General features: G+C 36.6%; 1 protein-coding gene across 18 annotated transcripts in view; it reads right to left on the bottom strand.

Annotated features, from left to right (window-relative positions):
* Positions 1–4,658: 4,658 nt before the first annotated feature.
* Positions 4,659–27,982, bottom strand: part of LOC117237668 (polypyrimidine tract-binding protein 2) — a 414,765-nt gene continuing 391,441 nt past the window's right edge. For 16 of the 18 annotated variants that reach the window (XM_033501879.1, XM_033501873.1, XM_033501874.1 and 13 more), the window contains 9 exons: positions 25,532–25,583; positions 21,797–21,855; positions 15,376–15,604; positions 13,052–13,269; positions 9,865–9,898; positions 8,479–8,571; positions 8,023–8,239; positions 7,560–7,701; positions 4,659–6,715 (listed from right to left, as the gene is read on the bottom strand). In XM_033501879.1, the coding sequence (XP_033357770.1) occupies positions 6,647–6,715; positions 7,560–7,701; positions 8,023–8,239; positions 8,479–8,571; positions 9,865–9,898; positions 13,052–13,269; positions 15,376–15,604; positions 21,797–21,855; positions 25,532–25,583 (1,113 nt within the window). In that variant the 3' untranslated portion in view covers positions 4,659–6,646. The remainder of the gene's footprint in view (positions 6,716–7,559; positions 7,702–8,022; positions 8,240–8,478; positions 8,572–9,864; positions 9,899–13,051; positions 13,270–15,375; positions 15,605–21,796; positions 21,856–25,531; positions 25,584–27,982) is intronic. The other 2 variants (XM_033501875.1, XM_033501877.1) reach the window with 2 other exon arrangements.

Here is a 27,982-nt window from a genome sequence, read left to right as displayed (position 1 = left end):
TGTGTATTTGAACGTGTGGTTTGAGTACCGTTTGAACGTGTTTCAGAATACTTGAGTACCGTTTCAATGTTTTTGATCCGTATTTCAGGGTGTAAACCGTGTTTCAGGATGTTTGAACGTGCATGCACGGCGTGTATGCGTGCGATCGTTTGTCCGTGTTTCGTGTGACGGTGTTCGCGATCGGTGTGGGTATACATGCGTGCCTCTTCTTTAATTATTTATACTCCTAATAACCTCTGTAGGCTAAGCTTCGTCTACTGCGTGGCTCGAACCAGACCCCGAATTTCCTTGGTCCGAACAGGTTTTTCGTTTCAATGGATTTTTTCTTTGTGTGCTTAACGTTGGAAGTTTCGCTTCAAATTTTGAGCACCCTGCATCTCCTTCTTAATGACTAACTTGGCATTTCACATCCTCATTGCTGTTAACCTACTGGGTCTTTGGCGATGGATGTTCGACCATCGCTTTTGTCAAAGTTTGAAAATGTTTATGTTTAGACTTGTAAATAGCACCTAACATTTTCAATAATCACGTTGAGTTCGAAACATTTCAATTTGATTATAGGAACAAATTAATCGAACGGGCAGTTAGATTTTAGATTTATATTATCAGACTTCTGTCTATCTGTAAATTTCGTGAAACATACAATTTACAATTCGACTGCAACTTATTTGAACCTAAAAGGAGGTATGACTTTTATTAAAATTTTATACAACCTGTGCGATTCTATAATGATTGGATAAAGATATTCGATTTGTCAATGATGCTATGATAGATTAATCTGAAATAGTACACTAATATCATAATGTTATGTATTAATGGCACAGTAACAGTATACCGTAATAACAAAATATTATATTGATAATAGTATGCTATCTTAACAAATCCCACCGTATGATCAAATTTGTAATTTGTAACAGTACAAACAAAAACACGGAGATTATCAGATTCCACGATTAAAACAGTAGAAGAAGGAGAGCGCAGGGTGTACAGTTAGCCGGGATCTCTTCAACCATTACGCAACCGTTATCTAAACTTTCGTCCCGATCGAGATCTTCATCGAGATCTTCGTCTTATTTGGTCTCTTTCGTTTCTATCTCTCTGTTTCTCATTTTCTATTCATATAAAAATACGTCGTCTATATGAGGAAGTCGCGGGCGAACGCGCGTCGAATAATCTGTATACATAATATATTTGAACGACTCGCGTAGAAATTTCGCAAACGAGCTTTGTCAATTTCTTTCTTATCAATTCTCCACGATATTTTGTTTGAACTTGGTCTGAAGAAATTTCGGAGCCTGAATATTTGCGACACCATGTAGCGAGTGCTGGCTATCCCAACCCTCACCTCGGCCCCCCTCAACCCAGCTAGTGATAATACTCCATGTCTGAACCCTCTACAGGGTGTGTGTGTTCCTTCAAGGAAATCAATTAACCCTTTCAAACCCCCGCAAACTATGTCAAACACAGAAGCATTCAAAATTGAACAAATGAAATATATTTTAAAACAAAATGTTCGGTCAATTTTGCAGGCTATTAAAAAGAAGAAAGACGAAATTGAGGAAAAGAGCTACACGACGTTGTGCTATATGATACGAACACCCTGTAGACACCCATAGAATTCATAACAACCTCTTAAAACTTTTACTACTGTCATCTAAAACGGAAATCGAGCTTTCTTCCCCTCTGATTCCGGAGAAACCAGGCAAAAAAACGAGGAAATCATTGTCATTGCGTGCCTTCAACGTCCGAAAGAATCAATGAACGAGTTTTAACGATGATGGAGGAGTAGCATGTTTGGGTTTCACGCCGAAAGAGCTCGAACGTCGCCAGAGCGTGCTTCAAACATTGTCAAACGGGATCAAAATCCTTTAAACGAAGCAAGAAAACAGCAAAAATCCGAGAAAACATAATTCGAACTCGTTCAGCGTGGACCAACATGTATGAATGCATAGGTTTCTGTAAATGTGTACGTGTGTGAGCGTGTTTGAACGGGAATGTGTTCAGAAATTCCTCGAGAACGCTAGTAAAATGAACGGAGAATGCAGCGCCTGCGACGGAGCGTGTTTTTATTTGCTTTTTCACTTTTTTCTTTTTTTTTTTTTTGGAAAATTGCTCCGTCGCTGTAGCGACTCGTTTACACAGGCTTTTCAGGTACGCTTGCAGACATTGTGCTGGGAATACTATTGTGCGCCAGGCCCTCGATCGATCATTTCGCGCGGGAACATCCGGAGGACCGACAGTTTTGTGCGCTTGCGACTGGACCAGCCGCGAATCGATTGAAAGAGCCTGTTTTTCTTTGTTTATAGATTTTTAATACTTGAATGAAACGATAAACACATGCTAAAACTGCGAGGCAACTCAAGAGCGAAGCTGACGCTCAGATATTGAAAATTGCCAAGGAAGAACATACATGAAAAATTTTGTTAACCGAAAATTTGATTTTATTGAAATAAAAGATCGGTATATTGTAGAGAATTAATGTGGATTATTTCTCTGTAATTTTAAATAATAAAATATTTCATTCTAAATTAATGAATATCGAATTTACATTTGTGAATGAATAGTAGTAATTGGAATGATTGACTTTTCCATAATATTCTGTCAATTAATTAAAAATATTTACAAAATTGTATTCTTTTCGTATACTATACTGAATGCCGCCCAATTTTCTCTTATGTTACAAAAACTGAAGTTTCGTTATTAAAAGTTTAACACTACTACATACCACAAACAAAAATTTTTTTTGCAGTTCCCAGTAATTTGTAGTAAAAATTCCGAACCAATAATCTATATCTACACTAAAACATAAGAAGACTATTATTAATTAATCCAATTATTATTATGTAGGATTTATTTAATTCTAAAGAAAGAAAATATGGAATTCCTAAATTTTAGACCCCTCCACAATAGTTTCCGTACCCTACTAAGTATTTCAAAAATATATCAATATATTTAAAATTACTTAAACCAACCCAAATAAAAATTTCAGACACTGTCCAAACTATATCATCGACGGTTTCCATATCTTACCAACCATTTCAAAAATATATTGATTCACCCCGAAACAGCAGATCCTTGAAATCAACCTAAATACAGCAAGCCACTTAAAACAATTAACAAACATCCTCCTGAACGTCAGCATCGAGTCGAATACCAGAAACAAGCCCGTTCTGAGGAAGCCAAGAATTAGAAAAAAGAAAAGAAGAAGATATGTCAACCAAACTGTCATAAAAACCTAAACTCTAGCATGTATTCGTGTACAGCCAGTGTGTCATCGACGCGAAACGAGTTCAGATGCGTCCAGGATAGGATCTATAAATGCAGTCGTCGGATTAAACAATGTAAATACATCAGAGATTCGAAAGACAGATCATAATAGATGCAAAGACTGGCCCCTTCGCTCATGCCGGCTACTCGCTACGTCTCTAACATGATTGGTCGAATTCTTCCCTCTCCACGAACCTCATCCAACGCCTTCCGATCACAATCGTTACATCTTTCAAGAAAGTTCATTATCAACTAGCTAGAGATTCTCTTCAAAGGCGTAGGATCGACGTTCGATCGTGAGAAACATCAGCTGGCTCGTCGAGAGACCCATCCCCTAGAGTCAACAGCTAGCCTACTTTGGCACAAACAACACTGCCCGGGCCGGCACTCGCTTTGTAATATATATTTTTTTTGTAGTTTTCTCGTTTTTTCATTATGCTTCGTCCGCCACACTCACTCCAGCCGCTTTTTGGATCAGTCACACTCGCGGAACAGGCTCTCTCACTCGCTCTCGTCAGCTAGTAACGTCACGTTCATCTCTCTTCTTGCACACACATACATACATACACAAGCACGCACGCACGCACATACACACACAATCTCTTTCTTTCTCTCTCTCTCTCTCTCGCTACCTTTCTACGGTTGATATATGTATATTAATAAGATTTAATTGACTCCAACAGAACCTCGGTTAGACAAAAATCGATAAGGCCCAGGAACGAGTTGCGACGTCCCTGGATCAAAGCCAAGATGGCGCTGTCCGTTTCAAACAGCCAGTGGCGTCGCAACCATTTTTCTCGTCCTGGCCCAACCTTTTATCACGACTCTACGACACTACTGATAATCTTCGCTTCTTGACACGAGGATTCGATCTCGCTAATATCGCGCGCCACTCTCTGATCTTCTCTTTTGTGTAGTGTATATTTGTGTATAATTTGTGTATATAAGTCGTGGCAAATTTCATCGTCAGGACTCATCGTTCTCTCTCCCCTTTCGAACCTCCCTCCTCGTGATACCTCTACGATATTAATTTGTTACGCTCTGCGGACTATAGGCTACTTAGGTGTGTACCATTATAGCGTTTCTATGTTTCTGTCTGTTCGTGTGTGTGTGGGTGAGTGAGTAGAAGTGTTTCTCTTATAATCTTATTATCTTACACGACACTAGCGCATCTTAACAACACAACAGACCAGCCCTACGAAGAAAGATGCCCCTCTCTCTGAGTGCTCTCTGGTCAGATCGGTTCGTTCTACGTCGCCTGCGGGCGCGTTTCTTGAAGAAAAAAAAAGGAATGCTCGGTGATCAGGAACTAATCGTCGACCGGACCTAAACACGAGCCTGAATCACGCGACGAGCTCGCTCTACTTATCGCTCTGTGACCTGTTTTCTTCTTTTTTTTTTTTTTGTTCTTTTTCTTTATATATTTTTATCCCTTAAACGGAGTCAAAGAATCGCGATTCGTCGCGCGATGGAACCGCTCTCTGCCGGAGCAATCCCGAACCAGCGAAAATATACCAGCTCGCGAAACACATGCGCGTGCCTTTCTAATTAGCGATATGTTCAACGGTCCTTCATCCACCCTCGTCAATGATACTTAACGACGGCGCGTTTTGTCTCCTCCTCAGCCTTACTTATACGATTAAGAATCTACGCAATCCTAAGCACCTATCAGCTAAGAAAACCTGCATCTGAATGTCTCTGCGTTTTTCTGTGTTATCTATTTGTGTATTGTTCCTGTACGTGTATGTATGCGTATGTTTACGTGTCTTTATGTGTTTATACGTGTGATTAATACTTATTATATATAATATATATCGTGTGTTGAACATACAAATTATAAAAATACCACCTGCAACGACAGTGCGCGCCGCTCCGCCACGTGTTGGCAGTCGCGTCGCGAGCCAGCCGTCGTATTGTACATGCCCGAATCCAGCTCTCTCTGGATACTTTGAATACTGAAAGGGATTTTCTTTCTATTTTTTTTTTAGAAAAGTCAGAACGAAACAAAAGGAGGATGGTGTGTCGTGTCTGGACCACGAGGACGGCGACACGTGGCGGAGGAGACATCGAGAAATAATCGTCCCCTGTCCCTAAATCGATCCGACAATAATCGGCTCGCGTGTTTGGATCGGCCCCAGGGCAGAGGGCACGAGTGTAGCACCTCGCGAAAGCTGCAAAGGGTCCCGTGACAATTAGCCTTAAACGACTAATCTGGCTTGGTACGCGCGCTACTTTCAAAGTCGACCTCCCTCGTTCTCGCTTCGATCGTGTACTCCATTTCCTTTATTTTTTTCTTTTTTTTTTTTTTAGTTTTTAAATTTTCATTTGATCGGATCCTTCATCGACGAAGCTTTTTAGTTATTTTGTTTCAGCGCGTTCGAGACAGATTCTCGCGACGGTTAAAAGGTAGATGTGATATAATATTTATATATATATCTATATATATATATATAGAACGTAATTTTTTCTCTTCTGTCAGCACACATACACGCGAATTCAGCGTGCATGCGTGTGGTTATTTGCGGGTCATATAACGCGCGAGGCTCGCGGCCAGAGTGCGTCACCCTTGTAAAATATATCATATATATATAGATTTATGTGTATATAGAATATACCTTAATGCTCGAAAAATTGTTCTTAACTCTGTACAAGAACCCAATCGGCCCTTTTTCTTACTTCTCACCGAGCCCCTACGTTTCCTTTTTTTCTTTTTCGTTAAAAACCTAGTCTCTCCCTCCTCCCTTCTTGAATAACATACACCTATCACGCAAAACACACGCTTCCTGTGTCTCTCCTCTCTCCTTTTCTCTCAATATAAGATCGATCCTGGCTTTCTCCTTATCTCTGGCCTCGTGAAAGCCAGCAGTGTATGATTACTTTCTTAATATTTTCTCTTTCAAACATAAACCTCCTTTTCGCTATTTCGCAGCCCTAATCCTTTTTTATCTTCGTGTATTTAGTTTTTTATTTTGTATCTTTTGTATCTTTTTTTTAGTGTGTGTGTGTGTGTGTGTGTGTGTGTGTGTGTGTGTGTGTGTGCATGTATGGAGATAACAAATCGTGTCGATCTGTACGCTGTTCGGAAATAGTCTTAGAGACGGTCTGTCAAGAAAAATAGAAGTGCACTGCACACAATTGTTAGGTCGTGTTTTGTATATCTGCTTCGCAGAGGAAGCTTTATTCCTTCGGTTCCCAAGTAAGATCCAGAGGTTGGCCAGTCAATGGCGTCGCGGTAATGGGACCAGCGACTGACCACACACTCAGCGAGGATCATCATCATCGCTTGTTATCATCATCAGTCGTACACTGAGCCGGGTATCCAAAAGGGGACTAGGGCGTAGGGCTGGTACCACTGCCGGTTGCATATTTGTGACTCTTGTTAGATGTTGCTCTTGGAAAATGACACTCTCAGGTGGTTGGATTCGCTCAGCTGGTAGTTGTGCATTTTCTGGAAAAAAAAAAACGGAACAGTTTGGGTTAGCATGATTTTTAAATAAAATAGGTTAACACATTTAATACCGCATGGACTATCGGTGGTCCACGGTGGACTTTTCATTTAGACTATTGTAGTTTGTGTAAAAGAAAAATCGATCGTAAAATGCTTCAGAATATAATCAGTCGATGTATAACGGTCATATATTATGCAATTATAATACTACTCACGGTCCATACGATTTGAATGAAGAGTCAAAACGAAAATAGTTCGTTCACCATTTAACGTGTTAAGTAGGCCATTTGAAAAGACTCGTAAAGGTAATATCGAAGCTTCAGGTGATAATATTCTTAATATTCAACGTAATAATATTATCGACAAAGCTGAAGGTACTAGTAACGTCACATTTAACAATAAATAACTGGTTGGCTTCGATGAAGAAACACGTATGAAACACGTGGAAAATGACGAACAATTATTATTTTATAACGAGTTTTGAAACATTGTAATATCGCACAAACTTAACATAGATTTGTTATGTATAATTTCGCGCAATTGTATCAGAGGCGAACATCAGGCACCAGTGACTAAACTAATTACGCCACTGATGAATTTTCATCGAATAAACAATAATAAATGAGCTATACATTCACAAGCAACATCGTCAACATGAAACAAAACGAAAACTGCAAGTATATTCGAGCGAACTATTAAATTAATCAACTTTCGAGTTCTAGATTTTACATTTTAGAGTCCAATGGAAACGTTAGAGTAGAACGAAATTAAAAATTTCAAATATTAAATCCTCGACAACAATCTAAGCTTGTAGCGAATTTAAAAAAAGGCAATTAAAACTTACGATCAAAGCAGCTACGGCGTCGTCCATGCTGGGCATCTGTATGAGCGCCATTTTTCTGTCTTTTGGGAAGAACTTGAACGCCTTCACGGTGAAGCCATTTTTGGTGAACGCATCCCTGATCTCGTCTTCAGTCACAGTTGTACTAAACACATGCCAAAAATATTTCACTATCTTATATAATATTACAATTATATTTATTAACATACGATACTATATATTGAATTATTTAATAGCGCATATTTATACGTAATATTCTAATATTTTATTATCAATTCTAGGTACATAATATTCTAACTATCAAATATCGGAAGATTGAATTATCCAATATAGAAATATAATATATCCAATATAGAAATTAAAGAATCTGATTAAAAAAAATTAATTATGTAGTGTTATATTTCGTATCATACGTTATCTTTCAATTACAGAAAAACAAGGATGAATTTGGAAACAATTTACTTACGGAATATTCGATAAATGCAGAGTGGAGCTCGGTGGATAGATATTCTGATAGTTCTTAGAACCCGGTTTCTTGAACCGATGAAGAGGACTATTGGTATAATCTTTCGTCAATCCAGCGTCTGGTTGGCCCTCCTTTGGTAACTGTACCGTCTGATGTTTGCTCAGCATTACCTTGATCTGCTTGCCAAATACTCGCAATTTATCCATGTGTGTCAATGCTGTGATTTTAAACAAATTATCAATACATTTCTCACCGCTTCCATTTTAGTATAATCCCAAATTTTGTAAATTTTCGTTTTTAAGAAATTATACCAATCATTAAAGTATTCTCCAAAAAAAGATATGTTCGTTACAACATTACGCGTACGTTTCATTTTTAATTTATAAACATCGTAATTCTTTATTTTCAACAGTTTAATAATTTTCGATACTACGTAAATTATTAAAGAAAAATTACCTAAGTGCGCCTGATGCGGTTCGGCCATTTGAATCAGTGCCGAGTCCTTCTTGTTGTAGAGAATCTTCACACGCTGAACATCCCCGTAAACGCCTACATGCACAACACGCAACACATCATTTTAATCAGTCCGATCTCGTTATCAAATTACGAGCGTCTAATCATTATCGAGTCGAAGACGAAACGGGACAATAATATAATAATAATCGGTAATAATAATCGATCGAGAACGGGGTACGATCGGACAAGATCTGGGACATGCAAATAGGCAACCGATTCAGCCACCGATTTTATTCAAAGCTTGTGCTAAATGTTTCTCATAAAATTTTATCTGTATGCAAGTTTGTCTTATCTTTTTACACAGAAGTTTTATAAAAATTCGAGTTCTACGGTAGTCTCGTATCAATCATAGTTCTATAGAAGTTTTATAAAAATTCTATAAAAATAAAATTTATAAATTTTTACTTTGAAGAACGAAACTCTTTCAGGCTGGGCTGTATTAAAAATTATATAAAATGGCTGAACCGTTTGGCCCGCGAGAAGTGAGCTCCTATGGAGATATTACGATAAAATAAGCGAAAGCTTATGTAATATTAAAAAAGGTGTCTGGAACTGATATTAATAAAATATTAATGAAACAATTTAGAAGAGATGCTTGGAAATAGAGAACGGTGAAAAAAACGGTGTTGCTGATGAGAATCGAACAATGATCATGGGGGTCGTGGTGGGTGGGCGGGGGTGAAAATATCGATGAATGAGATTGCGAATAAGAACAGTTATAGCGAATAAATAAAATAATAAAATAATAAATCAATAGAATTAAAGATCGGTAAGAGACGAATAAAAATAAATAAAATAATACCAAGAAAATTCACAGAGGTGAGTAAAATAATAAAAATAAAATTAAAATTAAAAAAAAACAATAAAAGGAAAGAATAAAATAAAAATCATAAGTACACGTGACGAGGAGAGTGATATAATGATTTAAATTTTCCACAAAAATACTTTTTCTCAAAAGACCAGCAAAAAGATAAAAATGTCAGAAATTAACAAAATAATCATGACGTACGATCGATGATTATAGACTATATACATATATATTCTCTGTTCGTGTTCCCATGTATCACATATGTAAGAAAATTTTGTAAAAAAAAAAAAAAACAAATAAATAAATGAACAAAGGAAAATATTGCTATTAATATTTAATTTTATTTGTTCACTCTCCAAAAATGCTCACAGTTACTACTGATCCATGTAAAAACACGTCTAAGGAATGTCACTGTGTAAAGTGTGTTTGTGTGTTGCGTATGTGTCAATGTGTTCCGCGAGTGTAAATACAATAATTAATAATGTAATATAATTAATAATATAAATGTGGAGACGTACCAAACAGGGTAAAGAGAGCGTCAGGCGTGACCATCTACACAGAGAACAGACAGAGTCCAGTCAGTAGTCAGCGAGTATAATAGGATTCAAATGTATAGTGTTGGCACGCGCACAAGTTTCGCTGGCCTCACGTGTATACGGGCCACTTTTGGACCTTACAGATCTTCCAGATCATTTACTGACTTTGAAGAATATACCTGACCAAATCGTGTCACTATGACGAATCTTTATAAAAACATAAAATCTCAAATGTAAATACAATTTGGAAAAATTGTAGAAATTTTACTTCAGAATTTTTGGAAAATTTTCTGAATTCTAATTTGAATTTTCATTGAAGTGGATTCTTATCGAATTCAAGTTTTGTCTAATTTGGATTTTTAGCGAATTTAATTACTATCGAAATCAATCTCCATTTCATTCAATTCTTATATACTTCGATTTTTATAAAATCCAGTTTTCAATTTACAATGGCATACATTTTTTCCAATTCAAACATATAATATAATTCTACAACTTTTATGTAATTATTTTCGGTACTTTCAGAAATGCAAACTTTTTATCAAAATAATTTTTAACTCCGTAGATCATCTTCTGGCAATTTAGAGAATAAAAAGTAAAAAATATGAAATTCTTTCTATCATCTGACTGAATTTCAAGGAGCATCCAAAAATTTCACGAATTAGAAGGAAAAAAAATTTTCTAAAAGAATCTCGGAATCACAGTGACCACAATTTGTATATATATATAAAAAAAAAGCAGATACAGAATGAAAGTCAGCGAAAGGGCTGGAATTTCTTTTTACAGTCGATTTTCCTGCGGTCGCAATCGAAAGAGGAGAAGAACAGGAGAGAACAGAGAGAGACACAGAAAGACTTAGAGAAGCAGAGAAACAGCGGGACCTTCTCGTCAATATGAATCCCTCGCGGTTCTTATCGTTTCTCGATATAGTGATATCACGTGGGGTTAAAGAGAAAAAAAAAACATTTAAAGGAAGAATATCGTAAAAATATGTATATGGATAGACCACACTATTGTCACAGAGGTCACACAGTTAAAAAAGCACGTCTTTCGAACTAATTCACGGAATAACGTGTTACATTATGTTACATATAGTTTTTTGTATTTTTTGAAAAAGTAATGTTTTTCACCTGTGTCACTTTTGAAACAAAAGGGCGATATGTATTCAATCATCCACAAAAGTTTTCGTGCACCCTGTAGGAAAGCTATTTTTATTCCAATAAAATACTAAAAAAAATTGCATTACAAATATCGTTGTAATATGTTATATTCTATCATTAATAAATGTTAAGAAATGCGAATAACAAGGAAAAATATTGGACGACGTTGTACTATGTTTTGTATAAATAAAAATTGCCTTTTTCAAGGTACAAAAAAGTTTGCGTGGTAGACTGTATTTATATATAAAAGAGAGAGGATGATAGACATAGTAAAAAAAACACTTGATCGTTTGCTCGCCAGAGGGAAAAGACACTCGGTTTGGAAGCTTGTGCGCGCGGCGCAACGATAGTAGTACACATAGTTATAGTACAGTAGTGACAATAGTTGCAGCTGCGAAGTGTGACGTTGACATACAGTTTCTTTGTAAGGCGCCTTTCATTTCCACGAAATGAATTTAGATGTTGAGGGAACCATGATAAAATAGAAATTCGAAACTTTGCAAAGTTAAAATTTCTAGATTAGTATTTTCAATGTAAAACTGTACTAAAACCTTCATTTCTCGTATTTATCTTAACATTTACGATTTCCGCATAATTTTCAGAAACAAAAGACGCCTCGCCGGAAATAACGTTGCGATTAACAACGCCACGAATTACTCAGGACAGAGGATGATAACGTTCGGAACGATATCTATATATGTATTTCGAAAATATGAGGGGTAGTGGGGGGTAAAAAGGTAAGATAAGAAGGGACGTGACGTAAAGAGGGCACATACGCATCGAGAACTCGATTTATTTTACTTGTCGAACCCAATACTCTATTCGAAGATTAACAAAAATTTATTTAGAAATAAAAACGATCGCTTATAAATGCAAAAATATATTCGATTACATTTGAAGATACATTCAGAAACGATCGACAAGGAAAATTCGAGTACAGGGATGGAGAAACTGCTAGAGTTGCCTACGTAGCACTACATTATAATTATATCGTTGTATTTAGGTAAATTTTTAGTAGATAAGTACATACCTAAGCCATTTTCGTGTACATAGGCAGACGCTGAGAGAAACGAAGAATGTAAAAAGAAAATGTCTTCTCTTTTAATCTCGATGTAATTAAAAATTGAATTTGAAAATCAATTTGAATTGAATTTTAAAAATCAAAAAATAAAATTTATTTTCACCATATCATTATATCTATTTAGCGTATTACTTGTATTAAAAGAATGAAATTGAGCAAAGGAAATATATTTCGAGCTTATTGAGAAAAGTTATAAAAAATAATTTACCAATGACTACAAATTGGTGTATCGTGGAATCACGTTATCAATTGCAATTCGCTTGTAGAGAAATCTAATGGTCCATTTCTCTCAGCGTTAAGTGAAAATCATCCTAATTGAAAGCGTACAGCACGTCGATCACAATTTGCGTATTTTATTAATGTTTATTTTGCTCAATGTGTGACAACGTTCTATACGCTTCAGCGGCGTTCCCTTGACAAGGCACGAAGAAAAATTCTATCCCGTTAATTCAATGAAATTTCGTGAAAATATAAGAAAAAAAGCAAAAGCAATAATAAAGATTCAGCAAAATCTTTTTTATTTATATTGGACGTGCCAATAATCGCTATTTAATTCTACACTTTAATCAAAATGATCATTAATTTATGTATATAACAAATTATGAATAACTTTCCCGATAAAATTAAAAGAATAAATATTCACACATTACAGTATGAATAATAATATTAAATTATAAATCATGATTCTCTGCAATAGTATGAAAAGAAGGAATATTCACATACTTTAACGAGCTTCGCAATATTTTACGAGCAATACGAAATTAATCACCAATTAAAAGAAAAAAAAAGGAAACAAATTTTCGTTCCTTACGCTCCTTGATATCTTAATTCTTCCTATTGTAATTTTTCTTCGTGCCTCTTCTTGGATCTCCATGTCCTCGACCACGTCACAGAACAATTTCATCGAGTACCATGAAAAACCACTCACCTCTTCGTTGAGATTGCTGACGAGCAGGACCGCGGAAGTTTGCGCGTTTGTAGGAACGCGTACTCCAAGACCAGCTGCACCCAGAGGGAACCCACCTAAGCCAGCCAATCCGCCGGTAGGTGGGACCCCGTTGTATGGGCCCGCTAAGGGCGAGGGTAGACCGTGCATGGCCGCAAAGGGCGTGGGCAGCACACCCGGTGCCCCTGCAATGGACTCTACTTCAGGAAATTTACAAGCTATAGTTAGCATCGTTTCTCTAATTGGAATTTGTGGCGGTGGACCAATGGTGGGTGTACTAGCGGAAGAATCGACTTGATGGTGAGGGAACTCGAGGTCACGAGAGACAGAATCGAATGGACCTATACCTGAGCTGACGAAATTACTCCAATACTTATGGATACTTTTTATGAATAAATTTGACTCGCCATGTTATAAGACTCGACTATCGAGGCTTGGAACAAATACAGAAATAGACGTAGATACAACAATTTTTTAAATCATTATTGTGGAATTTATCTGAAGTTTATTTCACGTACAAACATGTGCCTTTCGAGAAATTTGTCTGTTTGGTAAATTCGGGAAATTTGAGTGCGAATAATGGAGTATTGTATTGAAAGAACACAAAACATCTTGCTTTCGTTTGATACCAAGCCACAAATGACAATTTAGGGAAAATTTGAATAATTTTAATTTGTATTCAGTGTGTTATTACGCAAAATATAGGATGCACAGAGCAAAATTAAAATATCCCGAAAGTAAATGAAAAATAGTAAACGCTGGAGTCTGTCAGTTTTTTGAAATTTCACGTGCCAAGTCGATTCTTTCGTCAAACGAAAATTTTTTTTTATGTATTTGTGGGACTCTGTGGGATGAGATATAGGGAATCCTTCGATTTCGCAAGTTTTCAACGTTGAAGATTGTTTAAATTTTAAAATAATTCGAAATTGTTCAAATCGAAGGATTACCTGTACTTCTCTCATAATAAAATAGAATTTCAACAAGAAGCAAATTCAGGAGGTAAAACTACGTTAGTTGATACAACATTAACAAAATTCTTTAGGCATCTCAACGTGATCTGACAAAGAAGCTCTTAAATCTGAAACCTTCCTAGGTACTTTCATATAACTTACATCAGACTGCACAATTTAGAAACTTAGCGAACAATCCCTTTAAACTTCAACAATTTCGCACCTTCGCTGTCTTTTAACGCTCAAAATCTTTTAACTCAACTATTTAAATCCTCATAGTATCATCTGCATAGTATTTTTAATAAAAATCTTCCAACACACTCCAAATTCCAATCGCCTCTATAGTGCAAAAAGAAACAAATTATTACAAGTTTCAAAACGAACCCTCGTTTATACTACTATGATGAAAAAATGAATCCAATAAAATCCAAGAAGAAATACAATGAAACAACAAAACAATTGAGAATGTAGGAACAGGAGGAAAGATCGATGATAGGTAATCGTCAGGCTGTATCGATCAGCAGTGGCGTTGCAGCGTAATTAATTAATTTACCCCAGGAAATAATACTGTCTAACCGCGTGCAATTCGATCCCCCACGGAAATGAAACTGAAAACGAGCGGCAAATTGGAAACGGACCGATCGACTCGATATAACAATTTATCATAAACCGCGGGCGAGACACGCTATTAATATAATTAATTCTAATGGACTGGACCGTTCTGGGTACACGGAACTAATTGATCGATCGATTTTTATGGGTTCCCTTGACGATCGATGTCGTGTGACAACTTTATTAGAGCACTGGGTGTACATAGGGATGCATAACATGTAATGCGTTATTGGTTTTTTTATGGTTATCGATTGTTTTCGATTTTCGAATTTTGATAACGTCGTTTCAAGGTATCTAATTTCTATATTCTCTAACGTTCGAACTTCTCAAAGTTTAAGATTCCAAATTTCATGACCCCGGACATTCAAAAAAGTAACAGTAAAAATAATCTAATGTACTAATACTTTATATAACTAGTTTTATCTCCTGAATATTAAATTAATTATAATAGAAATCAAACATAAAAAATACTTAATAATTAATTTCATTTCAAAGAAATAAAGAAAACAAAAATAATAGAAAAGCTGTATCAAAAGATGTCATGAATTAAAAGCAAACTGTTAAAAATAACAATATCAAAAAAAAAAAAAAAAAATAAAACAAATTGAAATTTAAATAAAGCAACTTATTTTACCACTTTGTTTTTATTTTTCTACGAAATTCCGAATTATTCCAAGCAGCGTATCCATGAACTATCTTTCTTACTATTTTCATAAAAATTCTATAAAAATTCACGGTTCTCACCGGGTATTCTTGCACGGGGCTGCGATCCAGCGCCCATTAACAACTGTGGAAGAAGCTCGCCGCCCAAAGCAAGAGAAGCCGCGTCCAAATTCGCGTCACCAGTTGGCAGAGAAGGATTGGTATAATCTCTCGACTTGTCATTGTTATACTTCACGTTCAAGTTCTGCATCTTGCTATAGTCGATACGCAACGTGCAACAGGAATTATAGATGTTCTGACCCTCCAGCGACTGAAACAGAAATGAATAATAAAAATGTTAGCTGGAATATTAGATCTTATGAAAGGTGTAGGGAATCGAATAATGAGACTACCAATATATGTAATCGTCAGTGTATTTAAAACAGATCTTGTCGCGAAACGGTATCTATACAGTCGTTTAGTCACAGTTTATACTGACTCGTTTGCGATCACGTTCGCTTATTTATAATCGTCAGGAGAAAGTCGAAAGACACAAATTCGTCTTGTTTTACGGTTACGTGTAGCGGCAGCATTGTTTTGCCCGGAGTATATAACTCCTTACAATACCTGTGACCTAATGGCCTTGATACTCCGAAGCAAAACAACAACATGATTTGAAGCAAATTCTAACTCTTGTGCCGCTACATCACCCCCCTACCAGTGATAACGTTTTATTGCCTTTGCAGAGAAAGTCCACGTGTGTAATTTTTTGTGATGCCTACCCGAAACCTGCCTGTTATATACAGCTATGGTCAGCATTTAGCCCCCTGAGTATCTCATATTGAATTTAATTTTTTACAATTTCTCATTTATAGTATTGATTAAGTTGAGAATTACACGAGATTATATTAAAGAATTACACGATGAAACAGAACCAATGGCCTGATATTAAAAGCGAGACACGTAGAATTAGCACGCGTAGTTAAATAAACTTCGAGAACAGATTTCCAACCATAATCGCAGCCCATACTTCGTGTAATTGTAGAGCTAACTCCCAGTGCTGTTGGACTCTACCAGCATCCACCAATTACACTAATTAGACCCTCCTACCCTTATTCGAATTACCACAAAACACAAAATCCAGTCAAGCCTTGCCTCCAGTGGAAACCGATATTCCGCCGAAATGATTCGAGGGAAACCACGTTTGCCCCGTTCGCGTTCATTCTTCACTTTTCACCGCAAACAAATCGTCTAGCCAAAATCTACGCTAAAAAAATACTTCCGAGTATATATGGCGGCTCGCTAGAACTCGTTTCGAATCGATCGCTCACCCAAGGTCGTTCACTGCTAACTCCTAATCCTCCCCTCACTAATTAATCAGCTGGCGTGCTTGCAATATACCGGTTTTAATCGTCGCTCGCTCGATGCTACTATACCAATCGAAGAAAGGACAATCATAGGGAGCGCGTTCATACATTTATATCAACGGACGTTACAACAAAAAGTCAACCTTCTTGTGTAATTCTAGTTGAAGATTACAAGAAACAGCAATAACAACCTTATTCTTTTGCTTCTAGATCTTGTAACTCAAAACACCGTTAGTGTTCCAACACATAATATCATGGATCTCTCCCAGTTTTGAATTTTCCGTTTCAACTTGAAACTTTTTCTACGGACATGAACTTTTATCAGAAATTCAGTAGCTTTTTCTATCGATAATTAGCAAATTTAGTAATTTTTAATACTAGAAAAATGAAATTTATTATAACTTTCACAATTCCCCACAATTCTTAATCTCTCGCTCTAAATAAAACAAATTTTAGCCAATTTCATTCAAATAATATCGAACCACAAGCCTGATATCAATATGATTATTACCTAATCGTTGGATGGACAACAGATGGACAAAAGACTGTCTCCTTAAATACCAACCTACGCAACTCATATATCTAACAATTTTTATATCTTTCGCTCTTTCTACTCGCTCTATTCCCTCTGAATACCCTAGGAACAATTAAACCAATCTAAATAATACTTGGCAAGTGTATCACGAGTACGGTCATCGCCTAATGCTTCGAAATAAAGGTATAAGTTGGCGAAAAGGATGGTCAGAGGAGTAGATCCACGCCACGGAGAATAGCTGGACGTAGGCTAACCGGTAATTATGTATGAAATTCATTAGCCCGTGTAAATATGGCCGGCGGAGAGATACAGCGAAGCGTGTACACGCGTGCATGCTGCAACAATGCACACGCAGGTCAAACACCATGGCCTCCGTCGAGCAGGGTTTGCTCTAGTCTACGCCTACGCGGAGAGTCGAACGCGTGCATACGTAATTAGACTGCGTCTTTCCAGCCCTGCAACTGCATTAGACCAGCTAGCTAACATTGTTATTAATAGGGCTGAAACGCGTTGAAAGGGCTAGCTTGCTGTTATCGTTATCCCTGCCTTGGCTCTATCCTAACTTGCCCGAATCATTATGGAAACAATGATTTCGGGATCTAATGAGTCGTTGGCTTGATGAGCGCGGACTTTGGAATTTTGGAATTTTAACGTCACGCGTTGTTTAATATTTTTTCCTTGCCACAGTTGATTGGCGTCAGGTTGGCGTTAATATTCTAGTACTTATGGGAGTTACTTCTTCCTATCGGTTTGAGATAGGTTTGTACCAGTTTGATGTTGATTGCGAGCTTGATGCGTTGAAACCTTGGTATGCAATATTCTTTGTTGTACTAATCCATTAATGCCTGTTGTACTCACAGAAATACACCATCTGATATATACCATCGTAGTAATTCCACAATGGGCAAACATCGAATGAACCTTAATAGGACAATATCTTGTCACGCAAGGAATAACGAGAGACAAAAAGTTCCGTTTAACCCTATTATTACTCGTTTTTGTAAATATATGAATTTGTATAAATGTCGCAGTCTACTCATCACCAATCCGTCCGCTTCCAAATACACTCACCGATGTTTGTTCTATAAACACAATTACGTTAATTTGCATTAATTCGACAGCAGAAGAATTAGTTTCGATTATTGGCATGGCCGGGCTATCAAAAGCGCGTCGCGTTTAATTAATTGGCTGCGCGACAGGATAAATTTCAAACTGATTAGTCGGTCGGAAGGAAAATCGGGCAGAAAAATTCAATTGAAAAATATTCCGAGACTCTTGAACGCGAACGCGGAACTGCGCATAATACCAGACGCAATATTCCACGTCCTTCCCCCTTTTTTTATCGTTTCTTTTTCTCTTTCTGTATGCCATCACACGGCGTAGCGAAATGGCAGGCTTCTATGACGTACAAAGAATACGTAATCTGGGTTAACAAAGTTGGTCGGATATCTGCAATGAAATTATTTTAATATCGTGCCCTGTCGCTCGAACGAATGGTATTAAGCTTTGAAAATAGTTTGGAAACTGAAAGGAGGGGGGAAACTTTCCGAAAGAGGCTCGATGTGCTGTTTTTTATTTCGTCGTTCCTCTTTCTCTCGGGCAGGGTGGATTTCGAGATGCGATTGTGGAGAATAACGACCCTATATATAATGGTGTAACGTATAATACTAAAATTAATACACTAAATTATACGTTATAACAAAATAATAATTTATATATCGTATAGCAATATAATATTCATCGTTTATTGGAATAAATTTGTGTACAAGAGTAAGAATAAAAACACTAATGCACATAAAACACAGTGCTAATTTTGTAACAAAATCTTCATTTCTGATAAAGAAGATTATACGGACGATAGCAGATGATCTTCTAATTTCTGTAGGGAAATACTGGAAGGTGAAACACTTTTTTGATTACAATTGTATAGGAGTCGGAAACAAAAATGAAATAATTCGCAGGCAATATAAAGGGTTAAAAAAATAAAGGAGAGATTCGGAAAAAGACCAAAATATTGTAGATTCACGTTTCGGTGACCAATGTTTCATGGAACTCCATTAAACGAAAGGAGGGAGAAAGAAGTGGCGAGTGGAGCACGAAGAGAGCACAGATGTCTCCGTTTCTGCCAGCCAGATTTTCTATCCAGGAGAAATTCAACGCGATTATTTGCATTTGCCCCGGACGGTGATGTAATTGCCTGCCGCGAAACGTATTTCGCCGCGTTCAATTAATATTTACGGTCCGCGAGCGAGTTCAAACAACCGGGATTATAATATCATCGCTGGATTAAGTGCACGCCGATGTTTCCGAGTTATGAGACTATAGACGTGGAAGATTGCCGAGGGCTCGTGTGTGTTTAACGTGGACTGTTTGCAAATGCGCGCTACGCACTTTGTATTTTATCGTTGAAATCGTGATCGAAGAATAATAGAATGGTTGACTTTAAGTTGCAATAAAAAATTCAGTATCTACATCGTACCGCATTTTACAGCAAGAAATCAATAATTTTTGAAAAGTTGTCAAAAATCATTTCATTCCTGTTTAAATTTGAGTATTTTACAATAAATCGTTGGACTATTTTTATATTGTTGTCCGCACGAAGAAGATGTTAAGTTCCATTAAATTATTATTATCATTAAAGATATATTATTTAGGTCGTTTTAGTTTCTTTTCGAGGGAAATTGGAAGGAAGAGAGAATGATAAACACGATCGAAAGAGCAGCTCAGAGGGCCGACATAAAATTCCATTTAGTTTGAAAGCAAAGCTAGCTCCCTATAAAATGGAAAATTATACAGAATAACATTTTTCTTCGATTGACTTTAGAATCCCATAAATCCGATCGATCGGAACTTGTTGATAGAAACCGGGGACTTATATCTAAGAGGATTGCGGTGAAAAAACAAACTCGAAAAAACGGGGAAACAGAGAATAAGGGTTCGTGAAAACAGTAAAAGTCCTTCGGCTTCGACTGGAACTCTTAAAATATCCCCGAGTACCAAGATTTTTTTAATTTAATTCACCAGCAACTTTCTCAATGAAATTTCTCGATAAATTTCTATCCTCTTCTATCGTAAAATTGCGAGGATTTTCTCGAGAGAATAGACTATGAATCTCTGACAAATGTGTTAAAATATTCTCTTAATTACTATGAAATACTAGAACGTATAGAAATATGACTGCAGATTTATGAATTTCGAACAGATATATCATAAAATTCAAACAAGAACCTATATAGTATAGTGAATATAAGTAAAATAAAGCAAAGTATAAAGTATGGATGGTATATCGGAATAGTTATGAATACTACTGTATATCCAAAAGAATTTATTCGTTTATTTAGATAAATATTTCAATCCGCTCCAAACCACTCGAAAGCCCCTCGAAACTACCAAACGGAAGAAAAGGTCCAGACGTTAATTAACCTAAAAATCGGGATTCGAAAATCAACGTGGAATCGAACAGAGCCAGGTGAAAAAAAAGACAAGGACTGGAAAAATATCGAAAAATTCGGTTGCTTTGATATCGAAACCGGCGGATAATTCTGGAAATAACGCGACAACCGCGTCGAGCAAGCGTGTTGCAGCTTAATTTTGGCCGCGAAAAGGGAACATTTATTACAGGAAACGTCGACTGGTAACCGGCTTTCGCGGATTTCCACTCGTCGAGTGGTCGAATTAGCGTTCGTTAACGAGCAGATTCGCGACGAAAATTCCAAACCAGAAATCGCGGCGAGGACTCAGCGGATTCCTTGCTAAGAAGCGTTGCTGGCTTTCGGAACGTTGTTGAGGTTAGATGGAGTGTCCGAGGGAGAAGAGGTTTCCTCCGGGTGAATATTTCTTTGACTAAAATACAGTGGGATTTAAAAGTGAACATATATGTAGATCTTAGACGAATTCAAAAACTCTCGAGCATATGTTGCACAAAGTGGCACGAGTGTTGCATAAAATTCATCGAAAAAATATAGAACAAGAACACCAACCGAGGAGCCTACGTTGCGTTAAGAGAGAAGATGTATGAATTAAAATATTTTGAAATATACTATCTTGTTGTTTGTTCCTTCTTACTATGCAGTAACAATTTATCATCAGTCATATAGGATTCAAGTGAAAAACTTGTAATAAAATAACATACATACGAATACAGAAATAAATTAAAAATATTAAACTAAATATTAAAATATTAAAATGTATGGTTTAAAGCTCCGAAATAGGAACTGAAAAAAACAGAACCATATTTAACCACATATATTTAAAAATATATAAAACTAAGAGGACACTTTAAAATACAAAAAAAAAAAACATAAAAAAATAAAAAACAGTACTCCAACGCAACGCATTTTCTTTCTGATAAAAACAAGGCTGGGGAGGAGATTAAAATTTACATTATTTGCCTCATGGCACCTGGACCTTCTAATGGATGACACTTCCGTTGGTATTCCACGAAAAATGTCGATCTGTCCCACGAGAGGACAAGGATAAACTGTGGCTGCAGGAGAAACACTGGTCTCCAGACTCGAGAAACGAAGAAGAAAAACGGAGAGAGAGAGAAAAAAGAGGGAACACAGAGAGAGGGTTGGATTTTTGCGTGCGTTTCGGCGGAAAAGTTTAAGTGGATACTCACCAGTTTGGCGGTTTGCGCCGACAGCATGTCCGCGTACTGTATTAGTGCCTGGAAAGTGTCTGAAACAAAGAGAGAAGTATTTTGTTAGATTGGGTTACGAAAACTGTTAACTGATTCGTTCGGAAATTACGGAAAATAAAATATTAAAGCGCTACTTTGTGTACAGTGGCTGGTGAATTTCAATATTTAGAGAATATATTACGTGTGTGTACTTACGAAGTATTTTAATAGAATTATTACATTACGAATCGATTATGAATAATTATGATTTATATATTATCTGGTGAATATATTACGTACGTAACATGAAACACTTTGAAACATCAGTGGTGTAACGAGTAGTAAGCATAAAAAGTGTTAAAGATACTAAAAATTTGGTAAATAGAAAAATATTTGTTCTACGATATGAAACTCCCAACAATCCTCTTAAAATGAAAATGGTAGAAAAAATACGTAGCAAAACAGGGATTATCGTTCGATTTTCGAAACCAAATGCCGTTCTCACGGTGGTTTGCGCCGGTGAAAATTAAATAAAGCCGAAATTAAATGGAAATAAAGGGAGATCTCACTGGATTCGCGGTAATATGTTGTGACACCGGTCACTTTTTCCCCTCTATGGAACAGAATTTTTATTATCTTCCCGATCTCACCCCTGTCGCACGATCAAATAACGATGGAAATTGAATAACGTTGCTACCGGCGAAAAACTCGATCCCGTTATTGCATTATATCGCTAATAAAACGTTTTCCCATGTATTTTTCGCGCTTTTTCCAACTTTTGTCGGCGAACGAAAGGTGATATTAAGGGTATAAATATTCGTATGTAATGCGCGAAGATCTGAAATAAAATGGAAATCGACTACTATTATTGTTCCATAGAGTTTTCTGCTATTTTCATTGCTTTCTCATTTCCATCGACTTTTTTTTTTATCTAATTATTACGAATACGACAAGCGATGTTTTATTTACAAAGGCTGCGACTTTTAATAGGATTAAGTTTCACACCAAAAGCCATTAATTTCGTTTAAGCGTCCCTCAACATTCTCTTCAAACACTCTGCAACATCTCCACCGTATCTTTCCACCGAGGGAACAGCTAGAAATATCTGTTCCAGCGTTAAAAAACAATATCGACGCCGAATTGTCTTGGCGACAATTGGTCAGGGATAGCCAAAAGACGTTCAATCAATGGACGCTCGATCGAACAAAAGGTGGCTGTTGTTCGCGATTGAAAGGGATGCGACAGTTTCAAAGAGCCTGGCTTTGAGACAAATAGCGGTTGATTGGCGAAATCACGGAGCCACGGGCCCTAAATTAAAGCGAAGACGCACTCAGTGTCCAATTAAAGTTCGATTCGGTCAAGTGGCTATTCGTTCGTTCCATTTCCATACTCTCTATTCGACTCTCTCTATTTTATTTTATTTCATTATTTTTCTTTATTTTATTATTCCACTTTTCTATTCACATTTTTCTCTTTCTCTTTAGTTTCTTTCTCCTTATTTTGTACCTCGTTCCGATGATAATTAGTTGTTTGACTTTTTGGGTTATTAGTAGATCGTGGGCGGTGGTTATGTAAATTATTCGTACAGAAAATTACTAATTTGACATTCAGAAATTTGTCTTACTGCCAGATTTTACTTGAAATATAAAATAAAAGATGCTTAAAATTCATAGCTCAACGTTATTTTTATCTCGCGCACGCTTCGCGTGTTTGGTCGTTAAAAAATCTACGTGGAATAATATTCGCAAGAAACAGAAACCTGGAGATTAAAAATTTCGAAGATCGAAGCACAGAGATTGATAGTTCGACTCTCGAAAAATGTCTCGATATGAAATTTCTCCAATCGAAACTTCGTTCATAGAGCGTCGAATATATCTATTGAAAATTTACGAATCGGAAGTTTTCCAATCGGAACTTCGTATAAATCGGACATTCGAAAATTCCATTTTTCCAGCCACGTAAGTACGAATAACGAACAGAAGAAAACAAACGGCATAGTCCAACGAATTCCCGCCATTCTGTTCGCCAAACAAAACCTTTAAAGAAACGGAAAAGACAAGGAAACGAGGTAGAATCTCAAATGCGAGGCACTTGGTGCTCGGTGTTCCTCGACGTTGCGAGCTGACTGCCTCGAATTAAAAACATACGCGCGGTTCTTTTCTTTCTCGCCGCTCCTTTCCACGGAGAACACCTCAGGCTGATTGGGAGATTCCCACTTTTTATTTCATTTCGTTTGAAACGCTTTTCTGGGACGGATTCCCCCTAAAACAACTCGTTTCATTTGCTTGCCTTCTTTATGTCTTCGACTCGAAAATTGAATAATCCAGTCCACGGCCGATTTTTCCGTTCTGTTTATCCCCTATCGTATGTTTCGATAAAGTGATTTATAATCGTACGAGTGGATTCAGATATCAGATATTTTCAATACACTGGCTATTGATAAAAATAGCGTTGGATTGTAGTAGACGCATAGAATGCGTCGTCGTGGTTGCAATACAAGTATACCAATATACTTGTAAGATTACTTGGCAGTACCATAATGAGTAAATAGACGTATTCGATAACGTTCAAACAAACAAAAAGAAACTTGTTCTGCTACTCTCGTCAAGTTCTCTTTCCTTCCTTCTTTTCTTACTTTTTCTAATATCGAAGGGACTCTGCAGAAATACAACAGAAGGAAGCAAAGTTGATTGGTCGTGAATCGATGTTACAAAAGTGTAGGAATATCTATTTGCCTTTCTATAATTGCCAGCCGCGGAAATATATCAGGAGCAAAAAAGGAAGGTTGCCACGTCGCAAAATAAAATACTCGAGACTTTTGCTGTCTGAACCGACATGAATTTGTAACGCATTTTTACCGTGGGTGAAGTGAACTCTTTCTATGTATATAACGGGCGTGCGATACGAATGCTCCGTGTTGAATCAAACGTAAGATGTATATTTCGCTGCATCGTACAATTTTAGTAATTAATTTATCAGCTGTGACGTAACAAGATGGAAAAGATCGTATTTGCTTCTAGTTTCTTATTTCGAAAATACATTTATAGAGAGATTAGCAGCAGGGTAGACGCATTTGAAACACCCGTTAGATTCGAGTACAACACTGAAAGTACTAACAGCGTCGACGTCGTCGGGCCAGGATACACTTCAAGTGTACACTGAAGTACTAAAGTGCCATGGCGTGTCTGCCAGCAAGAGTGGCGTCTATACAGGGTGGTCCAGTAGCTATTGCACTGGAGGAGGAAAACAAGAGCCACTTCGAAACGTTCGAAACGCTACGGTCTTTCCCCACTGCAGTCTATCTCCTTCGAGATAAACGCGAAAAGTTTCGGTGGATATTTGTGAAAGTCTTTCTGTGTAACAGTCCCGTGAAAATTTGGCAAGAAAATTCATCGGTGTTGAATAGAAGATCGGGTAAAAATTGGTTAAAGATTAAGGTAACTTTAATGAAGCGTATATACGTTCTTTTAGATTTTAATCGATAAGATAAACCGTGGCGAAGTTTTTCAAGATCTCGTAAAAATTCTCCAAGTATTCAAACACTAGGGTGGATTTTTTTAGACCATTTAGGAATTCCGTTGTTTTACCGAAAAGAAAATTTTTAACGTCGAATGATATAATCCTATTCAAATTATGCGATTTCGGCCAAATTCTCGTGATACTTGAAATTCAAGCTTCTCTACGAGGTACTAATTGCGTAACTGTAAAGTATAAATTTCGTAAAATGCCACTTACTGTTTTTCGTGAAGGTGACGATCTTGAGGACCTTGCCGAAACGCGTGAATATCTGCAACAAAAATGAAAATACGAAATTAGTGAAATTTTTAGTTAATTCAACGCGAAATAGAGAACTTACCGTGTACAAGATAAATTCGGAAACGATCGATATGTAATCCAATTATGATTTCCAGCATGATCGTTCTACCAGGGGTAGTTAAGCTAATAATTCCGATACTCAAACGCGAACTCGTTAGTTTCGCAAATTAAACCAGGATTTTATTTATTATACGAAACATTCTCGATATGATGGAGAATTCGCGATTCTTCACACATAGATGCACATTCCATGCATTTTATTTTTTAATTGGAAAACTTCGATAACACAGATATTTCGCGACACATTTGAGAAATTTTGTAAATTCGCGCTATTGTAAATAAATCAACTACATATCTCGATATTAAATATTGAACAGGTGCGTTTAATTAATTAACGTCATTTTTGCTAGCGTCCCGATGATCGACAAACTCTTCTCAAAGCAAATAAACTAATAATACCAAATACGCTATAAGAATATCACAATTTTTGTAATTTACGCGTGAAATTAATTTGGCTATCCAGGATGTGACAAAATTCTTTGACACAGGCTAAATCATTAGACGAACAGAGTCTTATTTAATTTGTAATATCTCAATTGAAACAAAGGAGGAGGAAACATGAGATAATTACGTAGTAAAGTATGAAGAGATTAATGTAAATGTTGAGGGTTCCTACCCCATCATCAAGGTAATTAAAAGCTTCGGATTCGCGGAAATTTTACGCTTTGGCTGGGCCTCGAATTTTTATCCGACTCGAAAAAACGAAATTCATTAATTAATCCCTTGATTCTATTCTTCATTCTCACGCCCAGCGTAATTAGAATATCGTACGGTTTAAAATTATCTTCATTTTCATATTCCGAAGTGCTTGCGGAAGCACATTTGTTTTTAAATAATTTATTTACCTTTAGTTGGTTTCTAACTAAATTCGGACAAATAAATTTCAATATCGTTATCGTCCTAATTTCTCGAACAATTTTTTCTCAATTTGGAAGACAATTTCTCATTATCGAAAGCTGTGGAGAGACTCAAATCAATAACCAAACTAATTTTCAACCACACAGGTCATCGCGTGTAACAAAGCACCTATCTTCTCGTTTCGCTATTAAACCTCCAATTCTCATATAGTTGGCCAAAATCGTTAAAAGCGTAATCGAGTAGATTCAAAAATGGTTATCGCAGCTTGGAGCAACGAAACAAAGCGTGTGCAGGCGAAAATTGTGCTTCCAGCCGCGGACTGATAATCGCGATCAACGTGAAATCGTCGTCATTGTCATACATTTCGTCGGTCGAGTAGACCAGGCGATCGTATTAATAATACCAGGACCAATATTTGTCTTGGTCCATGGACTTGCGATCACCTGCGCCAATTCCCACTGAATCATCGTACAGAGTTGCCACTGGTTGCTCCGTTCTCTTGTTATTGCGGAACTTGTGACAAGAAAATTACCGGAGATGGGATAATTATGTCTTATTGATGTTATTCCAGCGATAGTTAATATTGTTACCTGATATTGATATTTTAATAGATTGTTCACGTTGAACGATAATTTAGTCTTCTTAGCTTATCGGGCGTACGTTTCAATTCGTAATTTCTCTGATATTATTTGATCCTTTAATTTCTAAATTTTCACGAGATAATTTTTTATACAGCTGGATATTATAGCTTTAAGTGACATTTAAATTAAAGATATAATATGATAGTACGACGAACCTAAAATTACAAGAACATCAAACATTGACTTTCGTGGACCGTAAAAAATAATTAATGTTCGTATCTCGGGAATTTTAAACGAAAAGAATTTTTTACACACCGGGATTTAAATATTCCACGGGTTTAAAATTGCAAGAAATATACGAGGTTCGCATTGGTAAAATTCGTAACACGAAAATTATAGTAACCATGACTTTGTACGAATATTAAATTGCGACGAAGAATTTAAAAATGCATAATAAATAATACTTAACATATATAAAAATCGTATATGTGTGTCAAATTTTGCGAATAAACGTTTCCCCATTTAATATAAAGTTCTAGCTCGTACATTCCCGAAGTTATCATCTGATATAACTGGTGGTTTTTATGAAATTTAAATTTTAATGACGTAAACGTAACAGTACGTTTCAATGAGAATTTTTTAACGAGCCACTCGTTTCTCCTAATATCGGATAAATCATGACCAATTAGCGTATGTACAAAAAAAGAGAAGAAAAAAAGACGAAAAAGATGCATCCATATATTCTTCGTATTAAAACAGTCGATATAACGGTGAAGTCGTCGTCCTTGTACGATATTCGATAAAAATAATTAGACGATCGATCATCCGATCAAATTACCATTAGTCCACAAGTAAAAAAATTACTCGGTAT

Source organism: Bombus vosnesenskii, unplaced genomic scaffold (assembly GCF_011952255.1).
Source record: "Bombus vosnesenskii isolate JDL3184/JDL3185 unplaced genomic scaffold, Bvos_JDL3184-5_v1.1 scf7180000013395, whole genome shotgun sequence".
Taxonomy (NCBI): domain Eukaryota; kingdom Metazoa; phylum Arthropoda; class Insecta; order Hymenoptera; family Apidae; genus Bombus; species Bombus vosnesenskii.
This window is presented reverse-complemented; position numbering and strand designations above follow the sequence as displayed.